At 30.0% G+C, this 26,860-nt stretch overlaps 1 protein-coding gene across 3 annotated transcripts; it reads right to left on the reverse strand.

Annotated features, from left to right (window-relative positions):
* On the reverse strand, positions 1–26,519 carry LOC128387634 (suppressor of lurcher protein 1-like). 3 transcript variants are annotated; one of them, XM_053346863.1, is made up of 13 exons: positions 25,423–26,519; positions 24,771–25,159; positions 22,908–24,686; positions 20,857–21,071; positions 17,470–17,764; positions 14,158–14,405; positions 14,023–14,094; positions 4,162–4,348; positions 3,329–3,519; positions 1,694–1,732; positions 1,451–1,619; positions 1,177–1,376; positions 1–1,025 (listed from the first exon to the last, which is right to left on the reverse strand). In XM_053346863.1, the coding sequence occupies exons 3-13, from the start codon at positions 23,195–23,197 to the stop codon at positions 892–894; spliced, it is 2,040 nt and encodes a 679-aa protein (XP_053202838.1). In that variant the 5' UTR covers positions 23,198–24,686; positions 24,771–25,159; positions 25,423–26,519; the 3' UTR covers positions 1–891. The 3 variants fall into 3 exon arrangements, with proteins under 3 accessions (XP_053202838.1, XP_053202836.1, XP_053202837.1); XM_053346861.1 differs by having other exon boundaries at positions 22,908–24,703; XM_053346862.1 differs by having other exon boundaries at positions 22,908–24,703; positions 25,347–26,519.
* Positions 26,520–26,860: the final 341 nt, after the last annotated feature.

Below are 26,860 nucleotides of genomic sequence, written 5' to 3' on the forward strand. Positions count from 1 at the left end.
ATTACTTTGATTGGAATGAATTTAGCACATTCAATTTTTGTAATTAGAAAACATTTTGAATTTTAATTTTCGGAAAAAAGGCGATATTTTGATACCGAAAAACGAGAGACAATAGTAATTGTAACTTAATTATTTAGCTATCATATTAAATTGCACAGTTTAAGTTTCTTGTTAATTATAAATATTGTTTCATTTTTGATAACAATTTACACTTGATTTTACAGCTGAAAGCAACTTAATTGCGTTGATTACAATTTTAATAGTAAAATTCGCGGATTAAAACAGAGAAACAAATTTCCCTGCCAAACAAAAGAGACACATAATTAATTAACAACCATAATTTTGTTTCTTCTTCTGCCTAGTTAATTAAGTTAATTGTGTTATTATATTTGCCATCGTTAACTTTGATCTGATTCCGTTGATTGGTCCATATCTTAGTCGTCAATAACCGTGTTCATCGATGGCTATTTCAATCAGAATACTGATTAGTTGATTGCGATGTGAATCTCTCAATTATGTTGAACAACTTTCCTTGTTTAACAATTAGTTGTAAATTGATTCGTTTCTAGTCAGATTAATCAATTAGAAATCATCATCAATTTATTTTCCATCATCATGTTTTTCTGTAAATTGAGTGATTATTGATTATCTTTAATTCCTCCGTCAACATCAAGGGATGAACCTAATCCTTTGATTCATCATTCCATCATTGGACCAATTATCAATTCGATAATATTTGATTTAACTTCCGCATCCATTGAGAAGATCGATATTTGCTCAAGGTGATGATAGAGATGACAATTGATAGAAAGACAATGATGATAATAGAAAGTATAGAGAAGTAAAGAAAAAAAATAAAATCTTCTTCTCTCTTCTTCTCATTCTCTTGTTTCATAAAACAACCAATAATTTCATGATCATGATTGACAGAGTTAATCCAGCGGAAAGAACTGAGTTCCTCCAGAATTTCATGTGAACATTGATTCCTGATGATAGTCCACGAATTTGTTTAACATTGAAGGCATCTTGAGGTAACGAGGAGTAAAAATGAAAACATCAAACAATTAATTAGATTGTCAACCAGTTGGATACATAAAAAAATGATCATGATTGATGGATAATTAATCCTAAGAAATTAAAGGAAAAAATTCTGGTAAATGATTAATCTTTAACTACCTTCGGGTCCTCTAAATTGGTAAAATGCTTCGAATCCAGTTCCATCGAAACGATCGTTTGATTTAAATGTAATTCGGAAAAAGTCACCATCCGATTCAATGGTTTTCGGCTTTTTCACTCCACAATGTCGGGGTATCTTCCTGTCGACAGTCCGATAATTTGAAAATTCAACATAATCACTCGCGGTTTCGGTAGTACATCTAGAGAATTGATTGGAAATTTATTAATATTAACGATTAGTTAATCGATTGACTGATTAGTCTAAGATAATTACGGTGTAACTCCTTCGATGTCGAAATAAGCAAAGGTGATATGAGCTCGTTCAGATTGATTTCCAAAGAAAAAATAATGACATTCGGTGTCTCGAGGATATTGACCAGGATAATTCGGTGATGTAAATGACCCATTGGAGCGATCAGAGCTTCGAAAAATGAACCCACAAACTGGATAACAATTAAATCAAACAAAAGAGAACAATTAGAAAAAAGTATCAAACAAGATGAGAAAAACAATTTACCTGATTGCGAATCTTGAATACCAGCGGTAATACCAAAATCTATTGGAGGCAATGAAACGAAAACATTATCATGTTTGAATAAAGATTCTGAAAAGTTATTATATTGATTAACAATCGAAACTTTCATTTTATTAAATCAGTTGTCGTAATCATCATCATGATAATCTTACTCAGGATAATATACAACAATTTATGATTAAATATAGTAAAGATTAGTTCAAGAGTAAATTCAAATTAGATGGAAATTACTTGATGGAAAATTCTAACAATCAAATGATTGTTTCTAAAAGGGAAACGATTGATTGTCAAAAACCATCAAAATGATTTGCAGATAAATTAGATTCACTTTTGATGATGATGAAGATGAGGATGGAAAGGAGATGGAGATAAAGTGTGAACCAATGTGATGGAATTGAATTGATAACATTAAGTGAGGAGAAAAATCAGAAAATCGATGAAAAAGATGATGAGAAGAAGATGAGAAGATGATGAGAAGATGATAATGATACATGAGAAAAGATGAGTTGAAATAAAGGATGAAGAGGATGAGGAAAAAGTAACAATCTCTGAATAAGTATCATCATTATCATCTTATGTTTAACTAAATCAGTCTAATATTAATCCAATGAGATTTACTGGGAGTTTTTTTGTTCACCTGAAGATGATGAAGATTAAGAAAAAGATGAAAAGCAAATATTTATATCGGAAAAGAAAGTGAAAAAGAAAGAGGCTTTTCTTATTCTCTTCTTCTTCTTCCATGTATCTTCTTCATCATCTTATCATCATGAAAAGAAAAGATTATCTCTCTCTCTCTCTCTTCCTCATGGTGATGAGAATGAAATTAATTGGATATCCACTCTGTCCATTTACAGTTATCTTTTCTTTATCATCTTTCTTTTTATTCCGTTTCCTTTTCCTCGTCTTTGTCCTCATCATCTTCTTCCAAGTTAATTTCATCATTCAAGGTGAGTGTCCATCATCATCACTAATGAGATAAGTGTGATTTAGATCAATATGTTTCTGTTTCAATTGCTGATTGTTTGGATATATATTTGTTCCCAAATCTCTCTATCTTTTCATTGAAAAAAAAGGTGAGTTCCTAAGACGAGAATCAATATCAATCCATGCCAATTAATTCTGGAACAAGTTAATTTAATTAGATGAAAAGTATCACTCAAGTGAAAAGATTGCTAGTAAAATCAATTGCACAAGTTATCTTTTCGGTTTGATTAGTTATTTCCAATCTCACATATTAATAGCCAACATTTAGCTAATAATAATATGAGAAGGAATGAAAAATCCTCCGAAAATCATCATTAAATCAAATGATGCAAGTTCCATGAGTTTATATTGATTATGAACAGTAATGGCCAGAGAATTTCAGATTTTCTCTGAGAGAAAATATTGAAGATTCTTGATGATGTAAGGAAGAAGAAGAAGAAGAAAAGATTATGATACATAATGATTACGATTACAATGATATAAGAGATGTTTAGAAAAAGAGATCGTTAAGTTATCCTTTGTGTTGACCATAGTTGTCCATTAGAATGACTTTAAGAGTAAAGGTCAACATACACCTATGGAAGTTGTATTGATAGAGAGCAACGATATGAATACGATATTGATTCGACTTACTTGTTACAAATCGATAATCAGCTTTGAACCCTCGAAATTGTTCAAAATTATCTGTACTTTTAAATTCAACGGTCATTGATGGACCGTTGGACATTAATTGGAGAGGTAAAGTGTCCCCACAAAGGTTATCCAGTCGCTCCTTTTGTCCGTTGATTGTTATGAAAACCATAACAACATCAGCACCATCACAGCTGAGAATTGATGAAATTGAGGAAGATGAGGAAAAAAAAAAGAAGATAAATTAACATCATTGATCATTAGGCTCTCTTTTGGAATCATTAACTCAATGGAATCATTATATTGAAAGTTTCTTCAGGTAATTTGTATTTCCATGGGGAGAAAGAAACAAATTACAGTATAAACGTTATGTTCATAGATGAGAATTTGTTTATTATCTTAGTAATACATCAATTTATATCATCATCATGATTAGAAAATGGTGTGATGATTATGTAAAATTGACTTTCATCCTGAACTTTAGTTATTAGAACAAAAGAAAAATTTTCTTTCTCCTTATTAACCACCATGGAAGAGATTAAATGAATTATTTCAAGCGGTAAATGTTCATTCCTATCAAGATGCTCGTTAAAATTAACACAAACACATTTTGTATATGGAAAATATTTCAATCAATTAATCAATCACTCGAAATATAAAAATCGTATGTATCATTTTCCAGGCTCAAGTTGTAATCAGCATCTTCATGGTGATAATAATGTTAATGTTGAACTTATAGCTCAATAATCCTTGGAATTAGCTGAGAAAGATTCTGATCAATAATGATTCATTTTTCTCCATGAAACAAAATGATATTATTCTTATAAATTTCTTACTCTTTAGATGAATCATCAGGCTTGTACACATGAAAATCGGAAAACATTATCTGAACCCTTTCTTTTCCTCGCCCATTGAAATTGTATTTACATTGAACGTTGGCTGGATATGGATTTGGATAATTGGGTGAAGAGAAGGTTCCATTTTTAATTGTATCACTGTTGAAAGTTTCATCGCAATTAACACCTAAAAATCAGGTAATAAAACCAAAAGAAAACAATTTAAAATTTAGCAAATTAAAAACAATTAGAGATCAACATTTGATGTGGAAAAAGATTCAACCTGTTATCATGAGCTCATAGAAAAGCTCATAGATTATATTATGTTACATAAGAAAAGTAATTAATCATTCACAATAGAAACAAACTTACAGTTTACAACTGAATTAGTTGAACTAATTAAAAACAAAATCTTCCATTTCAATTGAACAAATTGTTGCTCATTAAACAAAAAGATAATCAAGTGAGATGGAAAAACGATATTAAGAGAAAACGACTAATTGTCTTAATAGATGGCGCGAATGCTAATGAATCGAAAAGTTAATTGTTATTAATTAGATTATTGATTTTTGCGAAGTGAAAGAAAAATTTTGCTAATCAAATTTATGAAAGAAAAAGATTGTTGTTGTTTTCTCATACAATTTACTATTGAGGAAGAAAATTATTATCTTTTATTTTCTTTTTTCTTCTTCCTTTCAATTCCTTTCACCCAATTTTCGTGAAGGAAAAGTTTAGTTACCTATGGAGAGAAAAATGAATCCACCCTGAATTCTGGTGAAAAAAAAAGATGAAGAAAATTAGGTCAACTAACCTGAACCTTTTACTATGTTTCTTATATACATGATGGAAATTGTTTCTTCAACTTGATAATTTATTCAAGCAGGAGAAAAAGTTTTATATCTTACCCACTCTCTGAATCATTCCCACTCTCACTCCTCATCCTTTACCTCAACCCTGAACTTTTACCCCATTCAGATTGTTATTATTATACATTTACCCTGAAAATAATCTTGAATACAATTAGTTTCCGTGGGAAGGAATCAAAATATATAAATCTAATTTTCGTTCCATCTCAAAATCAAATTAATTATAATCAAAACCTTACGGCTATTTGTCATTACTATTATGATCGTCTAAGTATCACAGCTAAATTAGTGTAAACTAATTAATCAACATTTTTACCCAAAGGTTAATTATATATTATATTTATATACAATTAATTAGCTGATAATCAAACTGATCAATCTAATTAATTGATTTAACTTTCGTCAATTGTCAACTTTTGTTCAGTAAAGAAAAAAAGTTCCAATTTCAATAATATTCATTGAGTTGAAGTTTTTTACTCATTGAGAATCCACATGAATCATGGTGATAATCTGAATCATTGGAAGATCAAAAGTTCTATTTACTTGTTTTCTTTCATCATGTTATCATAATATTCAGATAATCAGCACTTCATGTAAACAATTGATTCTTGAGTCAGAATTATCCCCAAAGGTGTAAAAACTGAATCTGAGTTGAAGAGGGAAAAAGTTACACCTAAATTCAGAGAGTGGGAAGAGAGTTGCAATTGATTGAGACTTTTATTCATGAGAATCGAGAAAAAAAAACAACCTAATGATAATTACTCTCAACGGGATAATCAAGTTCCAATCCTCATGAATTCATCATGTTATCAACTAACATCAGCTGATTATTTACAATCTAAATCGTAAACATAATAAACTCCCATTTCATCAATTTATATACTTTAAAAATCCTCATGAATTTCCAAGAATCAGGAGGAAAAAAAATTCATTCTTTTTATTTCCACCATGAAAATGAATCGTTTTCATCATTCATGATTACATATAAATTCTGCACATTCAGATGCAATTGAACTCTATCATTATTTTCATGATACTTTCACTCCAACGTAATTGCATGTAACCCAAACAAATTCAGAATTCAGTGAAATCCACCATAAATTCATTCACCTTGATACAAACTAACATGTAAATAACATTCAGGTAAATTGTTAATCAGCTAAAAACTTCAACTGAATCAAATTTATCCACATGAATATAAACATATCAAGATAACAGTTGAAAACCACCGTTAACCTGAGCTTACCCACCGGTGGGTAATTCAAATCACCCTAACAAAGTGCTCATAACTTTTAATTTGAATCCAAATACTTGATCTTAACTTGAGTGAAAAAAATTGTAAACTTAATCAAATTTAACCAACAACAACAACAATTTGAATTGGCCACTCAATCCAATTAATTGTAACAATCAAATTGAATAACTGAATCGTATGTTTAATGGACAATTTAATTTAATCCAATTTCTTTACTCAATATTTGATAATCAAGTTTAAATCTTTCCCGTCAACACAATCAACAAATTTAACTTTTTTCAACAATTCAATCAACTCAACAATCATATTAATCTACATACATGATGAATATTGAATCGTATTCAAGATAAATTATCACCAATTTACCAACAATCATCATGGAAATAAATAAGAATCTTTTTCTTTCATTAATATTAAACTGAAATTCATACTATGTAATATCATGGATTCATGGAGGAATATGAATTCAACCCTGGAAACTTTTCCCCAACTGAGTATTCAGAGGTTGATGAAAATTCTGAGTAAATAGAAACATAAATAATCAAAATTTCATGACTAATTTTCCCACTGCAAATATCATGATAATAATTCCAGGAATTAACCATCAAGGTGAATGAATACCCACTTCCCCTTTCAGTATTTATTCATTTAAATTTATCCTCATCATCGTCATCACGATTATTATGGTTCAGAAAATATTCAATTTATTAATTTATGAATATAAAGTAATCATAACAATTTAGAACATTTTTTTTACAAATTTAAACTTATCATCTTGCTAATTAAGTTTCGCAAATAATTTTACAATTTAATGATCGATATTAATAAATTTCAATCAAGACATTATCGTAATAATTGTAAACAGTTGATTTAATGTTGTTGTAACAATTAAGTAATCACCAATTCTGATTGATTGATCTTATCTTATATTCAGTTGATTCAGTTGTTAAACAACTGAGTCGGAGTGTGAAGATATAATATTACCCTGAAAATTATTTTCTCTTTCAACAGAACTTCATGTTTCATGAAAAAAAGAAAAAATTTTCTCATATTTCATGATGAATTTATCGTTCTCTCTCTCTCTTGAATTCTGAATTTCATATCATTTTCTTACTATTACACCAAGTTCATGGTTACTGTTCATGTGGTGATATTGAATCAAATCTCCCATCATGTTACCTTCATGATCCTCGTTGTTTTCACACCCGAAAATCCTGAATCTTCATGTAATATCAAATAACTTACATTTGTTGATTGATGAAGTGAAAAAATAGTTCCCTCAACTGAACTTTTTGATCCCCACCCTCATGCACCTATCAATTATCACCCACTAGCTTTAAAACCATCACCATGTTACTCTGAATCGTAAGAAGAACCGGAAAAGGAGTTGAGAGTGAAAATGAAAGTATAAATAGATTACCCGGAAATTGAATCAACTTTTTTTCTCCAACAAAGAAAAATAATCAACTAGTTTTCTTTTCTCATGATCAACAATCAGGGGAGATTTTTTTCCAAAAATTTTATCGAAATTGAAATTGATCGTTATTTTCGTTAATCATTTATCTAAATTCACCACAATCCATCAGAAACTAATCAATATTAATTTGATTTTCGCCTTAAAAATGATAATCGATTGTATTTTTAAACACAGTTAAATAATTCATGATCACTTGTGGACAATTAATCAATAAATAGCTGATCAACAATCAATCATAACAAAAAGAAAATATTGATTTAATTAGTCAACAATTAACTTTTGGGTAACTCATCAATTTATCTAAAATACTCCAAACTAATAAATTGAATTTCCAATTAAATTGTTACAATATATTAATTGTTTGATCCTTGAAACAAATAATGTTCATTTGGAAGATGAAATTTCCGAATATGAAATTTTTACTCCATCGACATTTAGTTAACTTTAATTATCTTCCTGAAACTAATTACACTCACGGAACAATTAATTGGTGGTTTTATATTCTCGCCTGGCCTTGTATCGCCTTCGGTACTTTAAAATTTTTGACAATGATCTTGGTTAAAAGTGACCTCAATCTATCAATGTTACTTTCCGATCCGACGGTTAACATGGGAAACGCTGGTTTCTGGTTACTTTTGGTACTTTTCCTGTGGACATTGATTGCGACCATTGTCCGTTACTTTTATTACAAGTCCACTTTTACTCCTCGAATGCAGCACTGGATTCACCCGTTAACAATTATCGAGCATCGGTATAACATTCAAAAGGTTCAACTTCGATTCGTGGTCAACTGTATTTACATTGGATTCCAATCTATCATCATAATAGCCACGATCGCCGGTTGGTTACTCTCAGTCCAAATACTATTTAGTGCACCAATCGGCTACTTTCCGTTGACCTTAATCAACGCGTTGAACACAAGTTTCATCGCTTATATTGTGGCCGCTTGGCAGGTTAACTTTGCCTTCTTGTTAGGATTTTATCTATACTATTGTGGCCTTAGGTTCACAAGACTAAGTACCTTATTCCGACGATCGTTCATTTTAACCTCCGTTAACTGTTCAAACTCCTCCAAACAATCAACTTATAGAAAGTTGTTTGAATCTTTCACTAATAAGATAATCAAATTGTGCCAAGAAATTGATCGATCAGAAAAGTTCTGGTATCCGGTCAATAATACGATCTTTATGGGTACTTTTATCGCCGAAACGATACTTTTGTACCTTATGTTTTTCGCCGAGATAAATGATTCCCTCTTATTAGCGGTCATTTATCTCGGCGGCATTTTGACCGTTTTCTATGGGAACTCCGTCAATTTCATGTCGGGAGTTTATCTCCAACACAAAGTAAGTCATTAATCCAATTGATTGCTCTTAATTGCTGACCTTTCTTTTCTAGTTTGACAATACAATCAATGACCTTAGTAAATGTATCTATTCAGATAAACCGATTAATCCAATCACTAAGATTAGATCATTAATTGTTCTCGATCATTTGATTAATCGTCATCTTTTTATCGTCTATTGGTGTGTCCATGTTGATACTTGGAGCTATTTAAAGGTAAAAGGATAAACAATTTAATCCTTAATCCACACTAATCCATACTAATCAACTTAATCCATTTACTCAGGTTCAACTTGAAGTCGCAATGTTATTGTTACTATTGTTATCAAATAGCAAACGATGTTAATTGTTATAATACTTAACTAACCATCAAAAAATAATGTAAACAATTTAACGGAAATAAACCAATCGATATGATCTACAATCAACTAATTTAAGGGTTAATTCATTTGAAACTTAATTACGTCAAAAATTAATTACTTTGATTAATTTCAACTAATCATGAACAGCTAATTAGTTTGTTTAATTTTATCCAAAAAAAACAATAACAAAAACTGTTTAATTAACACCCAGATCAAGTTAATCACTAATTAGTGATCAGGGAGACATAATTACAATTGTATTCGGGTGAGAATTGATTAAGATTGTGTAACAATATAAAAGTAAACAAATAATTTAAGTTGATTATTGATGAATAATATTTTCTATTAATATCGATTAATATTCTTAATTCAGTTCAAATTGAACAATTTATCGATATGAGTTCAAAGTGGACGAAATTTTAACAATTTGATCGTGTGTAATGTAACAATCAACATCTCAAGAGTAAAATTTACTCAACAAGAGCTAAATTGTTATCAATTTAATCATGTTATTGTTTCAAACAACATAAACAAAAAGATTAACAATTAACATGCAAATTTAAGCTTCGATTACAATTTGAAACTTTTCAATTCATCGAGAGACCTAAAAGTTGACACTTGAAAACATTGTAACAAAAACCTCGAGGAAACAGAATGTCAACCCATCCCTTTAATTGTGATTCCATGAGTACAATTAACGGTAAATTATTTTCCAATAGTCGATTAAAGGTCAATTCAAGAAGTGACTATCCGAATATAAAAGTTTTATTCCATCAGCATTTACTCAACTTTGATTATCTACCTCGAACTGGTTACGATCGAGCAAGTGTTTCCTGGTGGTTTTATATTCTGGCCTGGCCAAGTATCGCCATCGGTACCTGTAAATATCTATTTATGGCCATTTTCAAAAGCGACCGAGACCTGATGATAAGCCTTTCCGATCCAACCGTTTACATGGGTAACGCTGGTTTCTGGTTTCTATTGGTGTTTTTCAAATGGTCAGTGGTCAGTACGATTGTCCGTTACATTTTCTACAGGTCAAATTATTCAATTCGATTACAACACTGGATTAAACCATTGACCATTCTTGAAGCTCGCTATACACACCAAGATGACCATCTACAGAAAGTGATCAACTGGACACACAAAGGATTAAAATTACTCCTTTTTTCCGGTACTTTTGCCGCTTGGGGAAATTATGTCTCAATTATCATTGGATTTCCGATTGATTATCTACCGGCAACTCTAATCAATTCAATATTCACCGGTTTTCATGGTTATATTGTCTCAGCTTGGGAGATAAATTTTGCCTGTTTATTGGGATTTTACCTTTACTATTGTGGTCATCGGTTTGCTCGGTTAACTCAGACTTTTAAATCAACTGACCATCGTTCAGTTGAACATGTTAATCTTGATCGAATTAATAATTTACCTTCAATCGCCGTTAATGAATCTCTTTTACTACAATTCATTGATCAAGTGATTAAATTATGCAAAGAAATCAATCAATCTGATTTCTTCTGGTGTCCAGTTAATAACACGATCTTTATGTCCACTTTTATTTCCGAGACTTTGATGTTGTATCTAATGTTTTTCGCAAACGTTTCCGGTCCGATTTTAGCTGTGGTCACTTTTCTTGGTTCGCTGACCATTTTTTATGGACAATCGATTAATTTTATCCCCGGAATTTACCTACAACATAAGGTAACATCTTATCCAATTCGATCGGGATATTTGAATAAGTTTATCGTTCAATTTACTAATTATTTGTTTTGTTCCTTTACAATTAGTTTGATGAATCAGTTAATCAAATTAGACGATCTCTTCATCCATCTAAATCAATCAGTCCAATGGTCAAGATTAGATCGTTAATTGTTCTGGATTATCTTGTTGATCGAAACATTTTCATTGTCTATTGGTGTATCAATGTTTGTTCATGGAGTTACTTTAAGGTGATCAACAATTAACTAATCAAAGACAATCAACTAATCAACTTTTTTAACTGTTTACAGATTCAAGCTGAAGTTGCAATGTTATTATTATTGTTACTTGCCAATAGTAGGAAAAGTTAATCACTCAAGTTACTGATCATTAATTGTGGACAATCAATTTGTTCATATCTAAAGGTATTTAAATACAATTAAATTTTGATTTTGAAAAATCAACTTATTGCTAAACAATTAACTCTTCAAGGATAATGTTTAGTTTAATATCTTTGGATGGAGAATTTTTTTTGCTAAACTATCAAAGTAAAGGAATTGATTAATTGTCTTAATTACTTTTTATCCTGCCAACAATTAGCTTAATTTAATCAATTGATTCTCTTGGAAAAACTTGCTGATTTTGCTTTCAATTTCAATTAAATGTTATTTTCTTGGTTAATTGTTAAGTGATTAATCAAAATCTCTGTAATTACTAAATTAACAATGATTAAAGGTAATACTCTGACAATCTTGTCAAATAATCAACAATAAAAATTTAATCAACTTAATGGTTTGGGTTAACATGTAGTCATCATTTGTAAACATTGTAATCAATAATTTAAACTGAATCAACTTTAATCAACGTAGTAAACATAATAACCTAATCAAATTGATTATCTAACATTTACTTTCAATCTGATGGTAATCAAAATAAAATTAAAATCCAATTAAATTGTGAACATTATTTTCCACTTGAAATAATCTACTGACCATAATTTCCAATTAATTAACTTAATTATGATCATTCAAATTCTCATTAGTACTGATTATGAATCGATAAGAAATTCATTTCCACCTTTTCAAGTTCTAAATTCTGAATTCTGATGATGATCATGATCATCGTCATGAGTAAATTCATTAGAATGAGAATCAAGGTGGAGTGAAAATAGTGAATTCTAAAAGCCTTTAGGTTACATGGACAGAGAAATTATATTTTCATGATTAGTTCAATTACGAAATCAGAATCTGAGAAACAAATGGAACTGAATTTTCCATCTGAAACCCCTGAAGCTTTTCTGAATATTCTTAAAATACTTTATCAAGAATTTTCTCTTCTCATGATAACTCAGAATATGAGAAAATTGTTCATTGTTTAAGAAAAACTTACCATGAAAATGGATTGAATCAACTTTGGTTATCATGAAGATAAAGGTAACAATTGATTTGAGATAAATCCAATAATAAAATAGTAACATTGTTGTAACCGGATTAGAATTAATCTTGTTTTTGGTTTGCAACAATTTGTTAAGATGATTAACAAATGAACAATAACTTTGATTGGAAACTTTAAAAATAATCAACTAGAAGATAAGTTGAGATGAAAAAAATTCTGATGATTTTTGAGTTATCACAATGTTGTAATTCATATGTACAAAAAAGACGATCAAAAATGATTCATGATGAAACTACGAAGCTCATCATCATCATGAGATGAGGAGAATGATGAATTAAGTTGGAATTTTTTGTTCTCTTCTTTTCTCTCTCTCCAGGTAACCATAAACACTACTTAAGAACTTTGGGTGAAATTAGATGAAGATAGAGATGGAGAGAGAGAGAGAACAAGACGATGGATTGAAATTCGATGGAAGTTGGAAAAGAAATAAAAAGTTCTGATTCAATTTTTGAAAGAAATTTGATGATGAATGAGAAAGAAAATAAAAGGTGAAACTGAACGAAAATTCTGACAGATTTTTTTTCGGTTTCTTCCCTTTTTTATCTGGAAACCAGGGAAAGAAAAGGAAAAGTAATTCAGTTGGATGAAGATGAAGATGAAGATTGTATGTAAACATATTTGATTCTAAACTCAGGAGGATAAATCTGATGCTCAGCATCTTCATGAGGACGCATGACAAGCAGCGTATCTGATGAATATGATTCAAGTTCATGGAGAGAAAAATTCAAATTTCAACAACAAACTCAAAAAAATAGATAAACAATTGAAACTGATCGTCAGCTTATCATCATGGTGATGGTTTACTTGTTTCTCCCCTTTGAATTAAAATTCAGATCATATTCAGCATCATGAGTAGTATGGATGAAGAAAATTACTCATGATTTCATGATCATTTTGAATTTTTTTTTCCAAAACAAAATCATCAGATCAATTTGTGAATTCACTCATGATGATTTAATTATCATTTCATTTCAGAAACAATCATGATAATTATTCAGTAAAATGAGTTGATGGGTATGAAATTTTTTCTCATTGACAAGAGGAAAAGGGGAAAACCAAAAGTTCATATGATAAACTCTTGCCTCTGAGTTACTCTAGATGGCAGCAGAAGTTATTGTCAGAAATTCAAATCTGTGAGGGTGGAAGGTGAATCAGTTGGTGAAATGAACTCTGATAAAAAGTTCTGAAAAGGGAAATCCGGTTGAAATGGAGGAAAAATGTTGCTCCATTTCTTGAACCAGAAAAATTGGAAGAGAAAAACATTTTCACAATGGAAATAAAATCAGATGACAAACTAGAAAATCATCAATGACCAGGGGTCAATGGTTGACATGACATACATGATAAACAGAATCAGATAAAGTGCGAGAGAGAGAAAGAAAGAAAAATGTTCATTCTTACTTTGAATCGAAATGGACTGAGCTTCAGACTCGACTTTCCCACCTCCAGGCGAGTCTCTGGACTTTTCTGGTTCTAATGAGTAAAACAGAATTACATTAATAACTGACCGATAGATATTCAATTATCTATTCTTACCTGTGGAAGGGATTTCAAGAGAATTGGTCTGACCACTAGAACCCGGAAATGAATAAGTTGACTCGAAGAAAAATTTCCCTTTGAACCCTTGACCAGGGGCATGACTTTTGCTTACAAATTGAATATAAAGATCGGGTCCGGTTGAGACCAATTCGACAAACGTGTTGGTATTACAAAGCTGACCGATAACCGGACCTGATTGATTTCCTCCATCATGGATATAAATCACATCGGGACTGTTTAGACAACTGTAAGAATATGAAAGCGAAACAATTAGATTGAAAAATTAAATCGAAACAGTTATCGATTTTCTCGATTCCATCTCATCGAATTTGTTTATTAGAACAAAACTTTTGGTACAAATTTTTTCTTTTTTCATGTAATTATCTTCACTTTCATTCAACTCAATTAGATTTAATCGATAGAGATGAATAATTAGATTAACTTATCAATGGAATTAAATTTAATTCAATTGTTTGTATTTTCAATTAACCTTAACAACAAAAAACCATTTGACCGATTATAGTGATTAATGATTAGACTTTCAGAGAGAAAGAGAGAGAAGTTAATTAAGTTAATTGTCATTGAATATGTTACATGGGTTTAACTTTTAATTGTTGAGATAAATTGTTCAATCTAATTACTTATTGACGATTCTAATTGTTATCCGATTCATATTATTGGTGAAATTTAATCAACAACTTTTCAATTTGAAAAGATGTTTAATTTAATTATCGGTGAAATGTTAATTGGCCACAAAATTAATTGGAAATAAAAAGGAAATAATTAGTTAATTAGTTAATTACTTTGGATATTTAATTGATTACTGAGTTAATTTTTTGTCTAAAAAACAAACAGGTAGAGTCACAATTTAACCTTTAATTATCAACTTAATCCATCAACAGTGATCATTATCATTCAATTAATGCATTACCAATATTGTTTAACTATTAACAATTAATTGATTGTCAATTTGTTGTTTAATTAACAGAAACAATTAACTCTGTTTCACTTAATGAATTTTCAAATGTAAGGACGTTGATAACAATTTGATTGATTAAATCTACATGATTAAATTTGATTGTTGGTAAAACAATGTTACCGATTTTGTATTAATTCAACAATCAGGGTGAATCGGGAAAGCGACTGAATATCAGATATCAGAACTTTTCTCGTTTCTTTTCAGAATCGAAAGAGGAAAATTTTCTTACAGGGAAAGAGATTAAATTTCCATGTAATTTATGTGTATCAAATCTAATCACCATGTAAGCTTATGGAATCTGATTTCATGGGAGAAAAGAAAAGTTTTTGTTGAAATCGAAATAAGAAAACATCTAACTTGATATTTGTGATTCTGAAATATTGAACATTAGGAATAAAATTTTCTACGATAACTCAAGGATTGGATGTTTCATTTTGAAGAAAATCAGTTAATTGTTTGATTGTTGTTCGTTGTTTGTGACATAGACCATTAAATGGGATGAAGATGTTGAAAGGAAGAGGATATTGAGTGTATTGAGAATTTTTATCATGAATTACTATTCTAATGAAAAAAGGAATTCAGGGTATTCAGAGAATCACGATAATGCTTTGAGAATACATAATCAATTGGAACTTTCGAATTTGTCTCAAATAGAAGAAGAAACAAAAAGCTCTTAAAAGAGAGAGAGAGAGACTAAGAACTTTCCTGGAAGAGAATTGAACAAATATCATTATCTTTCATGGAAACAACTGAATTTCATTCTCAATTCAATTCTTCGATACAATTTCCTCATCGAATGTATTTTTTTTCTTTGTAAATTGTTGCCTGTTATCAACAACAATTTAGTACGAAATAAACTATTTCCATGATAAAGTAAATAAGGAACAAGTTTCGATTTTTTTTCGAGTTCATCACAATTGAAAACATCGAAATGAATTATTATCAAAACGATGGAAGATTTGAATTCAAGCTTAGCATTTTTCGCTATTTTTTCGTTGAGAAAAATTATCGAGAGAAAGATGATAATTTTCTAATTGCAGCTCGGAAATTTCAATCTTCCGATTTACTCTTGTGAATCGAAGTGATTTGTTTAAGTTAATTAGTTATAATGATTTTCTCTCTAATAATTACTAAGCAGTTGAGCTTTAATTGTAAATTGAATTGATAGACAATAAGTTTAGATGATTATCATTTGGAGTTAAAGAAAAGAAAAGGAAAAACAAACTGATAAAAAAGAGGAAACTAAGGAAAAGGAAATGAGCCAAGCAAGAATTAAGAAGATGGTGATGAAGATTGAATTCTCATGAAAATCAGTTGAAATTCTGTGAATTGAAGGTCAACTGTTAATTCAATTAATCAACTTACCCTTGGGTCTTTTTCATTTTCTAACTGTTTTTAAATCATCATCATCATCATCTCTTTATCTTCCAGTTATTTTATCTTCTTCTCATTAAAATTCCATTAGTATCAACATTTATCTTCCTTTTCTTACCTTTTACCTATTCGATTCAATTACAAATCTTTTCATCTCTCTAGCTTCATCCAGAGACATAAGAGAGAGAGAGAGAAAGTTCATTCATCAGATCTTCACCATGAAGACGATAATAATGATTAAGGTTTTGATTCAACTTTTTCGAAGGCAAAAAAGTATAAAAAAAGTTCTAAGTAAATTCTGAGCTTAATTATTTCATGAGGTTGATATTGTTCAACGAAAAGATAACATTATCTGAAGATAATGGTTCATTTTTATCCTTATAACTATTTCCTCGAGTTGATGATAATGTTCACTGGAAACAATCATGATAAAGTTTTTCTTTCTCATCAATTTTTTTCCTGTTGACCCATTAGTGACCTTGGCTACTGTCCAATATAATAGAAATCAATTATATCAAAAGTTGGTATCTAATGGTGATAAGCAAACGAAGGTTGGATGATGAGGATGATGAGGATGCTGATACATCAAATCAAGGGTAATATGATCAAGAAAAAATAAAAACATCAATGTAATTAAATTGATGATGATTTTTGACAAGCTCATCAAGGCTTAGGCACATTAATATAATAACTTACAGAGTGAATTTAATATCCACCATGTAAGTTGAACAAATCAATCAGTAAAATCCCACCGCCATCATCACCATCAACATCAACATTATCATCATCATCATAATCTTCATCATCTCAACATTTCTCACCCAAAAACAAAACTTTTACACCCAAAAATATCAGATCAGATTGAAGAGGAAATTTCATCTTCTACTCATTTTATCATCAGTAATTCTGTAATTAATTTTATCGATTGATGAATTTATTCATGATTAATTACTCACCTTGAATCACTTTTCTGTAGTCTAATATGTTCAAAGACAAGTTTGACCCTTTCCGATGGTTGACCGATAAAAGTATATGAACATTTGACCCCCTTAGGGTAAGTAGATGGATATTGAGGTGAATAGAATCGACCTCGAGTTATCCTTTCGTATATTACATTAGTATTGTTATTGATTGACGATAAATCAGTTGATTGAATTGAATTATTGCTGTTGATTGTTGTCGATTGTAAACTTTCAAAAATATAATCACAATTTGAATTCTCTTCTAATCGTCCATCCGTTTGAAAAAGTTCTAGAAGAAAAAAATAACAAAGAACAAAACAAATTCGATCAATTAAAAAGTTCTGTAGTTCGTATTATCGTTGACAGATATTCAAATCAAATTCAAATGAATAATAAACTCGTATAATTAAATCCAAATTCTGGATTAATTTGTTGACCTTTTTATTATATTTTCATCGTGATGATTGAACAATCAACCAGAATTTTATTATTCTGAATCAAGTTAATGTTATCTTAATCTATGGAATCAAGAATTCAGTTGTAAATTCATGGTAAACTTATCTAAAGGTATTGATTGTAAATGTGAACTGAAAAAGTAACAAGTTCACATGAAATGATGATAATGTTATCATGTAATAAGATGTAACCATTGGAACAGATTTATTCAGTTGAATGTTTGGTGAACTGAATGATAATATGAAAAGAGATTTCAGATAAGATAAAAGGTAGAAATGACCAGTAAATGACCATGAAACATTATCATGAGATAACAAGATAATATTGATAACATAATATTAGATAGAGAATAGAAAAGTTTCAATTTCGAATTGAATTTTCTGTTCTGAAACAAGAAGAAAGAAAGAGAAAAGTTCTGACAACTTTCATCTCATGTTATCCAACGATATGATTACATTTATCTATCATTGTGAGTGAATTTTATTCATAATGTGCTCAGATATTTTATCTAATACAAGTTAGAACTTTTTCCTCGAACATGAAACAATCGATAGAAAAGTTTTTTTTTCCTCCTCTCATTTTATTCTTGAGAATAATCTATTCCACCCTTAACATTATCATCATCATGGTGATATTCAAAAATGGTAAACATTATAAGTACTCATGGTGGTGATTACGATGTTGAAGATATCAAAATGTTCATTCCAATGAGAAAATCGAGGAAATTTTTTCTTCGATTCTCTTTTGAAAATATTATTATTCTTGACAGTTTTATCCACCCCACTCTCTAAGATCTTCCACCTCTTCTTACTGATCATATGCTTTTACTTTCAATCAACATGATGACGGATTTTGTTTGTAAAGAAGATAAAGAAAATTCTGATTTTTATCTTTTCCTCATCGTCTTCATCAGAATCTGAATCTGAACAAGTTTATTTTGAAAAGAGAAAAAAAATCTCGTTCTAATCGAGAGAGAGAGAGAGAGAGAGAGAGAGATTCGAGATTCGAAAGTATAACAATAACAGAACATTTCCATTCCCTGTTTACGAAACTAAAAGAAGGAAAAGTTCTGACTCATAAGGAAGAAAAATTTTCTTCTTCTGATGTACTTGAGAAGATGAAGATGACAATAAAGATGTAATTTCTACATCAAACTCTGTCAGAATTTTAGAACTAGAAAAAAGATAGAGAATAGAGATTCTTTGAATAGGATAATACTTGGAAAGATGGAAAAAATTTTGTTCGAACAAAATTCCCATGGTAAAGTTGAATAATCGGAAGGGGAAAAGTCGATGATCATGGAAATAATTATTCATTGAATCGACTTATTTAAGAATATTGATTGTATGAGACTGAGAACCTTTCACTTTCATGGATAATTTCATTTCCAATGAACCATGTTCATCTTTTTCATGATGAATATTCTTAATTATCATATCATGAATATCAACAGAATATTCAATCGTTCGAGGAAAATGTTCTAACAAAGAAAGTAAACGAAAAAAAAGTAAATTGTTCTTTTTTCGTACTTTCATGGAGATACTGAACTTGTATATCAGAGAAAATGTTAGAACATGTTCTAGTAGAAAGAGAAATTAGATGATAATGATGATGGAGAATCGAATTCGAACACTGTAAGAATTTGAGTTCGAAAAAAATGGAGAATTTGAAAAATTTCGATTTCTGCTTTTTTCCCCTGGAAATCATGAGGATTCCAATGAATTCATACCTTCAGGTTCTATTGTTTCAAACGATTAAATTGTTATTTACATGATAACTATTTTCTCTCATGATTGTTGAATCTTAATCCAACGATTTATGATAAAGTTCTGAATGAAACTCATGATTGAAATTCAAGTCTCATCATCGTTATCATGAACACTAAGAAATAACTGTTTTTTATTTGTTGCAGAGAAGATGAAAAAAAGGAGGAATCATTTCAATTCTAACCATTATCATGATTCTCATGATATATATCATGAAAAGAATGAAAAAAGTTTCATTGATTTAATATTTTCTTGTGAACTTTTTTTTTGTATTTTCATCATTCCCAATTCATCTGATCACATGGAGATTGTGTATTAACAATGAAAAATTGAATTATCATTCTGATGACAATGATGATACACAGGATTCAATTTCATTCATAGAAATCATTGAATACCATGGGGATACCAGGATAAAATTCATGATACCAGAATAATATCATAATGGTAACATTGAATTTCGGTAGGAAAAAAATTCATTGTCAATAAACTAATAACTTCCAATGGTTACGATTTACATTGTAAATGGTTAAAGACAAAGTGTGATACTAATCAATTGTCACAATCAAAAGGGTGATGAATAAATTGTTCACTCAACAATTAAGTTAATTGTCAGAGAGACGTAAAGGAAACCCCTCAGTTAACAATTAATAACAAGTAATAATAATAAGATCAATCAAATGAACAATTTAGAGTTGAGATGAAAAAAAAACCTTGATGATTAATAATAATCATCATGTGGAAATCATCATGTTGATGAGTTTTAATCATTATAATGAACTTAATCAGTAAAGACTGTTAATTATTAGTATGAATTTTGTGCCCTGAGGAAAATATTTCATTGAAATTAAATTTACTTTTCAACTTGTCACTCTAATTGTAGAGATTAATTAATTGTCAGTGATGATAATTGCTGGTCAAATATAATTTTCGTGTTGATTCAATTATTTACATTAAGGATCAATGATTCAGCTGAGAGAGGAAAGTTCGTAAATTCAATTCGATTGGAACTTTTTTCTTTCTTTTTCTTTTCCATCTCAATACAACTAATGTTTAACTTAGAGATAAATGAGAAAGTTTATCATCATCATCATCGTCATCATCTGTAGGTAACAGGATTAGAGGAGGCGGAAGATAAGATAAAGATGATAATACTTACTCTTGTCGAGGAAACGATAAGTTCCCCTGAATCCGGTATTATTACCATGTCTCCAATCAGAATGAAATTCAAACATAAGGCAAGAATCAGATGAATAGTGAGTTTGTTCAATGTCCACGATTTTACCACATAGAACTTGATTCCAAAGGGTTTTCTCATTAATCGCAAATTCATTTAAATGAAGATAAAGTTTAACAAAATCACCATAAACACAGCTAATTAATTCAAATGAACAAGAGATAATTTGAGAGAGAAAAAAAGAGAAAATTTCATCATTAGTTTATCGTTTAAAGTTCATTGGTTATCATGTCTTTATCTGCCGGATAAGTTATGGAAAATGTTCTGATAGTTTATCAGAAAGATTCATTTTCTCATTTTTTCTGTAAACATTTATCTTTGTGGGAGGATGAGGTGGGTAAAAAGGGTGGAACAGGGGAGAGGGTGGGTAATGTTTATCATCATGTTCCTCAGCCTATCATGGGTTTTGTTTACATTGTTATTATCATTGGGTGGACATAACATCATGTGAGAGAGGAATTATAATCAAACTGAATCCATCGAGGGATTTTAAGCCTTTGTCTTGGATTTTTTTTCCTTCATGAGGATTTTCAGGGGAAAATGATGAGGAATAATTGAGAACTTTCTCACTTTCTTTCTTTCTCTCTCTCTCTCTCTCTCTCTCTCTCTCTCTCTCTCTCTCTTTCCTTGTTTCGATTATTCGATTATTCTCTCTTTTTTATATATTATATTCTTATTCCAAGTCTCAGATTTTCTGAGTTGATTCTCTCTTATTTTCTCATGAAATAAATTCCACCATCCATATGAAACTCTGAGATGTGTATATAAAATGCTGAGTTATCCTTAAAGATCAATGAATCATCATTATAATCATCATCTTTCTCAGTAGCTTTCTCTTTACATCTTTATCTTCCTCTTTATCATCTTCCTCCATCTCATCCTCTTTCTCACTCCCACTCTTCCTCCGCATAATCATCATCACTGAACTTAACTGAATCAATGTGAACTGTTAATTGACCAAAGGAATGAATTTATTGCTTCATCAGTAAACTTGATTATTGGCAAGTGAAACAAAAGTAAAATGATAATCATCATTATCGTCGGGAAAATCAAGACCTGATAACTAACAATTTCGCTATTTTTGTCATGGTAACTTGGTGAAAATCAGAATCATCATGATAATCAAATGTTTAGATGAAATGATGAAAAAACAACACAACATCTTGAAAGTTCATGTCTCTCTCTCTCTCTCTCTCTCTCTCTCTCTCTCTCTCTCTCTCTCTCTCTCTCTCTGTAATCATTAAGATGATAATGTCTCTATGATAATGATAAGGATAAAAGATGAAGATGAAGATGAAAAAAGAGGAAGCAAAAAAATACCCTGAAAGTGATTCTCATGAAGATGATGATAAAAAACTGTAGGAAGATGAAAATAATAATAGGGCGTGTATGATAAGGGATAATAATCCACCGCCATCCCACCCACCCCACCTCTTCATGACAAGAGACTGAGAAATATAAAAAACAACAACAACATGATGGCAATTCAACTGAATCAATGATCAATTCCCATGAATTTTATTTCCTACTGAATTAACTCTCGTATCTTAACCATTAATATTTCATTCACTTAGTTAATCTCATCATCATCATGATCATCATCATAATCCAGCTCACTTTTAACTAATAGATTATATTACCTCATCCTAATGATGATGACCCAAGAGGGAAACGATAAACAACCAAGAGAGGAAAAATTTTTTTTTCGTAAGGAAAAATATGATTCATATCACTTCCTATGTGAATTAAATCATTTATCTTACAGCAATTAATTGCTAATAACCTTTTTAGTGAAACAATTAAGGGAACCGGCAGTTAACCATTAATCGTTATTAACCACACAATTAACGATCAAGGTTTCAGGTTTGAATAGTTAGTGAATCGCATTTTTTTTTTCTTGCTGAACTGATTGTTTTTAGCGATTATTAGTTAATTGTTGACGTTTCGAATTCGTTTTTTTTTGTTCAACTTACGCTAAATGTGATCGCTGGACATCAAACTCATCAAATGTCACCTCGATTATTTGATCTGGACGAGCAACGAAATTGTATAAAAGGCAGTTAATGTTTTCATCATAAGGTATCGGCCAATTGGGTGAGGTAAAGACACCATACTCTTTACCGTAAGTATCTTGAAAGGTAATACATTTACAATCAGCACCAAGAGATGATATTGATTTGATTGTTAGAGTTAATTGGTTAACAATAATCCAAGTAACATGATAACTTAAAATGGTTACAATTAAATTACAATCAAATTGCATGATGTATATAAAAAAAACCAGCCAAAGATTGAGATGAAAATGGTCAAGATGAAAACAGTTACATAAGAATCGGTTAGATAATTACAACAAACATTTTACAATTTAGTTAATTAACACAATTAATTCAAGTACATTTGTATAAATATTTTCTTATCACAATAATTTATCATCACACTTTATATACACATAATTAAGTTGATAAACATTGATCACAATAATGATGATTGGTAACCAATTGGTGAACATTTTTTGTACGAATATCCAAAAATTGTCATTCTAATGATGATGATAGTTGATTGTTGATAATTAAAGATGTTAGATGTACGAAGAATCAATTTTTTTCATAATATTCATCCGACAAATTCATTTTCCCTTTTCTGGTTATAACATATGATTGAGTTATTATGGGTTATCATGAGTGAGCAGATCACATTTAGTTAAAGTCATGTTACTATTGAAAATTTTCATTCCTCTGGAAATATAATAATGCTAATAACAATCTAGCATTATTATTGTTGTTCCTACTCTCTGGTATGATTATTGTTATCATCACAATATATACATACAGGGATAGAGAGGAAAAATCATCCACAATTATTATTAAATGTTGAACAGTTCACAGTCACTTTGGTAAAAGTGATAATAATAATAATAATAATACTAACATACTTATCATTATTATTATTATCTTACTTATAACAGAGTTACTACTATTACAAAAAAAAATACAATTCTTACGAGAGGAATTGGTTAAGATGAATACACACTCATACTCAACTATTACATGGGTATTCAGTGGGTATGCGCATTCAGGTTAGTATATTTTCACCAGGATGAAAAGAGAGAGAGAGAGAGAGAGAGAGAGAGAGAGAGAGAGAGAGAGAGAGAGATAAAATAGAGAGAGAAGATGAATACCAATGTATATATATACTTTTGGGATTCCAAGAGTCTGATGATGTCGATGATCATGATGATTAGGGAGAGAAAGAGAGAATTGAAAAATAAAGAAAAAGATAGATATTCAAACTGGGAATGCGCTTTGTCACAATTCTGTCATTTTCTGTCACTATCGCCATCTATTTGATCATTTCTTTAGATTCTTTTAAGATTAATTGTTAACTTTTCTTCAATCTTTGATTCTTTCATAATCCTCTGCTGGTGATGATTTTTGATTCATTCCAGTCAATTATTAAATCAATTTCTTTCCATTTGCTTGTCTCTTATTCCAATGATATTTTCCTCATTCAATTGTGTTCCTGATAACTAATAGTTATCTCATCCTTGATCGTGATCCAACTTTTTGCAACAATCAACTTGTTTTTTAATATACTTTGATTGTTATTACCATTATCATCTTCGTATCCAATATTAGTCAATATGGTTTAACTTTTTTTTTTCTTTCGCAACTATTGATGAAAATTCAATAGTATATTATTAATGTATTGGTGGCTTTCAACGTTATCATTATCGGTGAGAAAATCAGATTTATCTGGAATATAAAAGAGGCTATAGAATGAGAATAGAGTAACAAATTAGTATTGATTACAATCAGAAATTTGATATTAAAACTCACCTTTGGAGGTTGACAATTGGCTCTCGATTGTTGGATCGATAAATGAAATTAGTGTATACGTGCTCTGTTTAGGTAATTAGATTTGGGCGACAATTATTAATTCGTTACAATCGTTAAATCATCAAGAATTTTCTTTTCATTTCTCTGGAAGATTTTGATTTTTGATTGGTGTTCTTTTCTTGGACAAATTCCCTTGATCGTGAAAAAATTACTCCGATTTTTTTTTGTCTCTTGCTTAATTTGAGGTTCCAAACAATTTACTTTTGATTGCAAAAAGGTAATTGGTTTTAAAAAGCAATTCTCAGGGTAGATGGAGAAAAACAAGAAACGAATTTCAATGGAAAAACTGGTCAATGGGCTATTTTAGGTTTTCCTTTGGATAATATTATCTAGATCAAAGTGATGGAGAGAAAAAAAAGAAAAGAGAAAAAAATGTTATCAAATTTGTCACCAGAGATGAAGAGGAAAAAATAAAATAGAAAATAAAGTGACACGAAAAAGACAACAAGATAAAAAAAATGGAGAAAAGAAAAAGTTCTAAGGAGAAAAGGCTTTTCTTCACTTCACTTGACTTACATTCTGAATGACTTATTGTTTTGGTTAGTTTGTTTTTCTCGAATTATTTTCATCTTATTCTTTGTTTCAACGTTACCTTAAATCGTAGATGTTACTGTTTGAAAGATAATTTTCTTGTTTGCAAGAAAAAGACCAAGAAAAAAAATCCCAAAGGGAAATTGTCATCAATCAACTTGACCACAACATTCAAACTTTGACTTTCTTCTGGTTGCAGTTTGGAACTTTTTTCATCAGCCTACTCTCTCTCTCTCTCTCTCTCTTCCTCTTTAAAAGGTGAAATTCAGCTTCAACCATGATGATGATCCAGAAAAGGATGAAAGATAAAAGCTTTGTCGTTGTTAAGGGTTTTCCGTGACATCAACAATAGATCATAGACTGAACTTGGCTAATTAATCAAGCATTTGTTAACAATTGGCTGGAAATGAGAGCGAAAGTGTTTGATGAAATGCCAGAGTTACGAAAGCAGTTGTATTACCAGTCAATGAGCAGCCAGTTACTTTAGGGTGGAAGATGAAATGATGACGATAACGATGATGAAGATGAAGATGCTGGAGTAATGGTGTGAGTGCTTAAGATTGGAGAATCATGTAAGTAGGATCTATGGATCATTTAACCGACAACCAATACTCTCTTTATCGATCTTTAACCATCTCCCTTGTCTCTTCTTCTTGGTAATCATGTGTACATGTATTATGATCACTTTAACTCCTTCTTCTTTTCCTCATCCTTGTCTTTTTTTTTCATTCTCTTTTTCAAACTCAACTTGCAGTCTCCAAAATCTTCACCAGAAGAAAACATCAGCCACCGATGTTGTTAAAAGAGAAGATCAAACATCTGGAATTTAGTCATTAGGATCAACAAATAGACACATCACCAAAATCAAAGAATTAAAAAAAATTAGAATAATAATCAATCACCAATTTAATTGTCTCCATGAAGAAGAAAATTCAAAACAAAATTGTCACATTTTCGCCTCGAGGAGGAAACACTTTTCTCTTTGGTTAACCCAAAAATCACACAAGAAAAAAGAACCAACTGACAGAGAACAAATAATCAGAAAAAACTCTACAAACCAATCAACAATATTCCAATTTCCAAACAAAATAAATTATCACTCATTAAAACAAAAAGATACAAACAATTAACTAATTGTTTACAATAAATGAATATTTAAAATCCAAGAGCTGAAAAGATAAGTGTTACATTTAATTTAAATGATTTACAAAAGAAAAACAAGTAGCGACATCTGTTGAAAAAGAAGTTAATTATTCTCTTTAAATTTTAAACTGAATTTGTAACAATTTCCAATTGAAAACAAAGAAGAAAATTTCAACCAAGAAGATTAAAAATCTAAACCCAAACAGAAAACTAACAATTAACTAATCACGAATCAATTTAAACTAACCAACGAAAAGAAAATGAAAATAATGAAAACAGCACCAAAGAAAGAAAAGAAAAGAAAAATTAAACAATTTAATTAATCTAAATCTCAGTTGAAAGTGGAAGACCCAACA

The sequence above is a fragment of the Panonychus citri genome, unplaced genomic scaffold (genome assembly GCF_014898815.1).
Source record: "Panonychus citri isolate SS breed McGregor unplaced genomic scaffold, ASM1489881v1 Contig00092, whole genome shotgun sequence".
NCBI lineage: Eukaryota > Metazoa > Arthropoda > Arachnida > Trombidiformes > Tetranychidae > Panonychus > Panonychus citri.

What these genes read in the sequence shown, in the direction of transcription:
- LOC128387634 (XM_053346863.1), bottom strand. Translation starts at nt 23,197, where the DNA reads ATGCAATTTGATTGTAATTTAATTGTAACCATTTTAAGTTATCATGTT. An exon ending in TGATTATCGATTTGTAACAA is followed by an intron (nt 1,733 to 3,328) that starts GTAAGTCGAATC and finishes TGCCTCCAATAG; the next exon opens with ATTTTGGTATTACCGCTGGT. An exon ending in GACATCGAAGGAGTTACACC is followed by an intron (nt 1,377 to 1,450) that starts GTAATTATCTTA and finishes TCAATTCTCTAG; the next exon opens with ATGTACTACCGAAACCGCGA.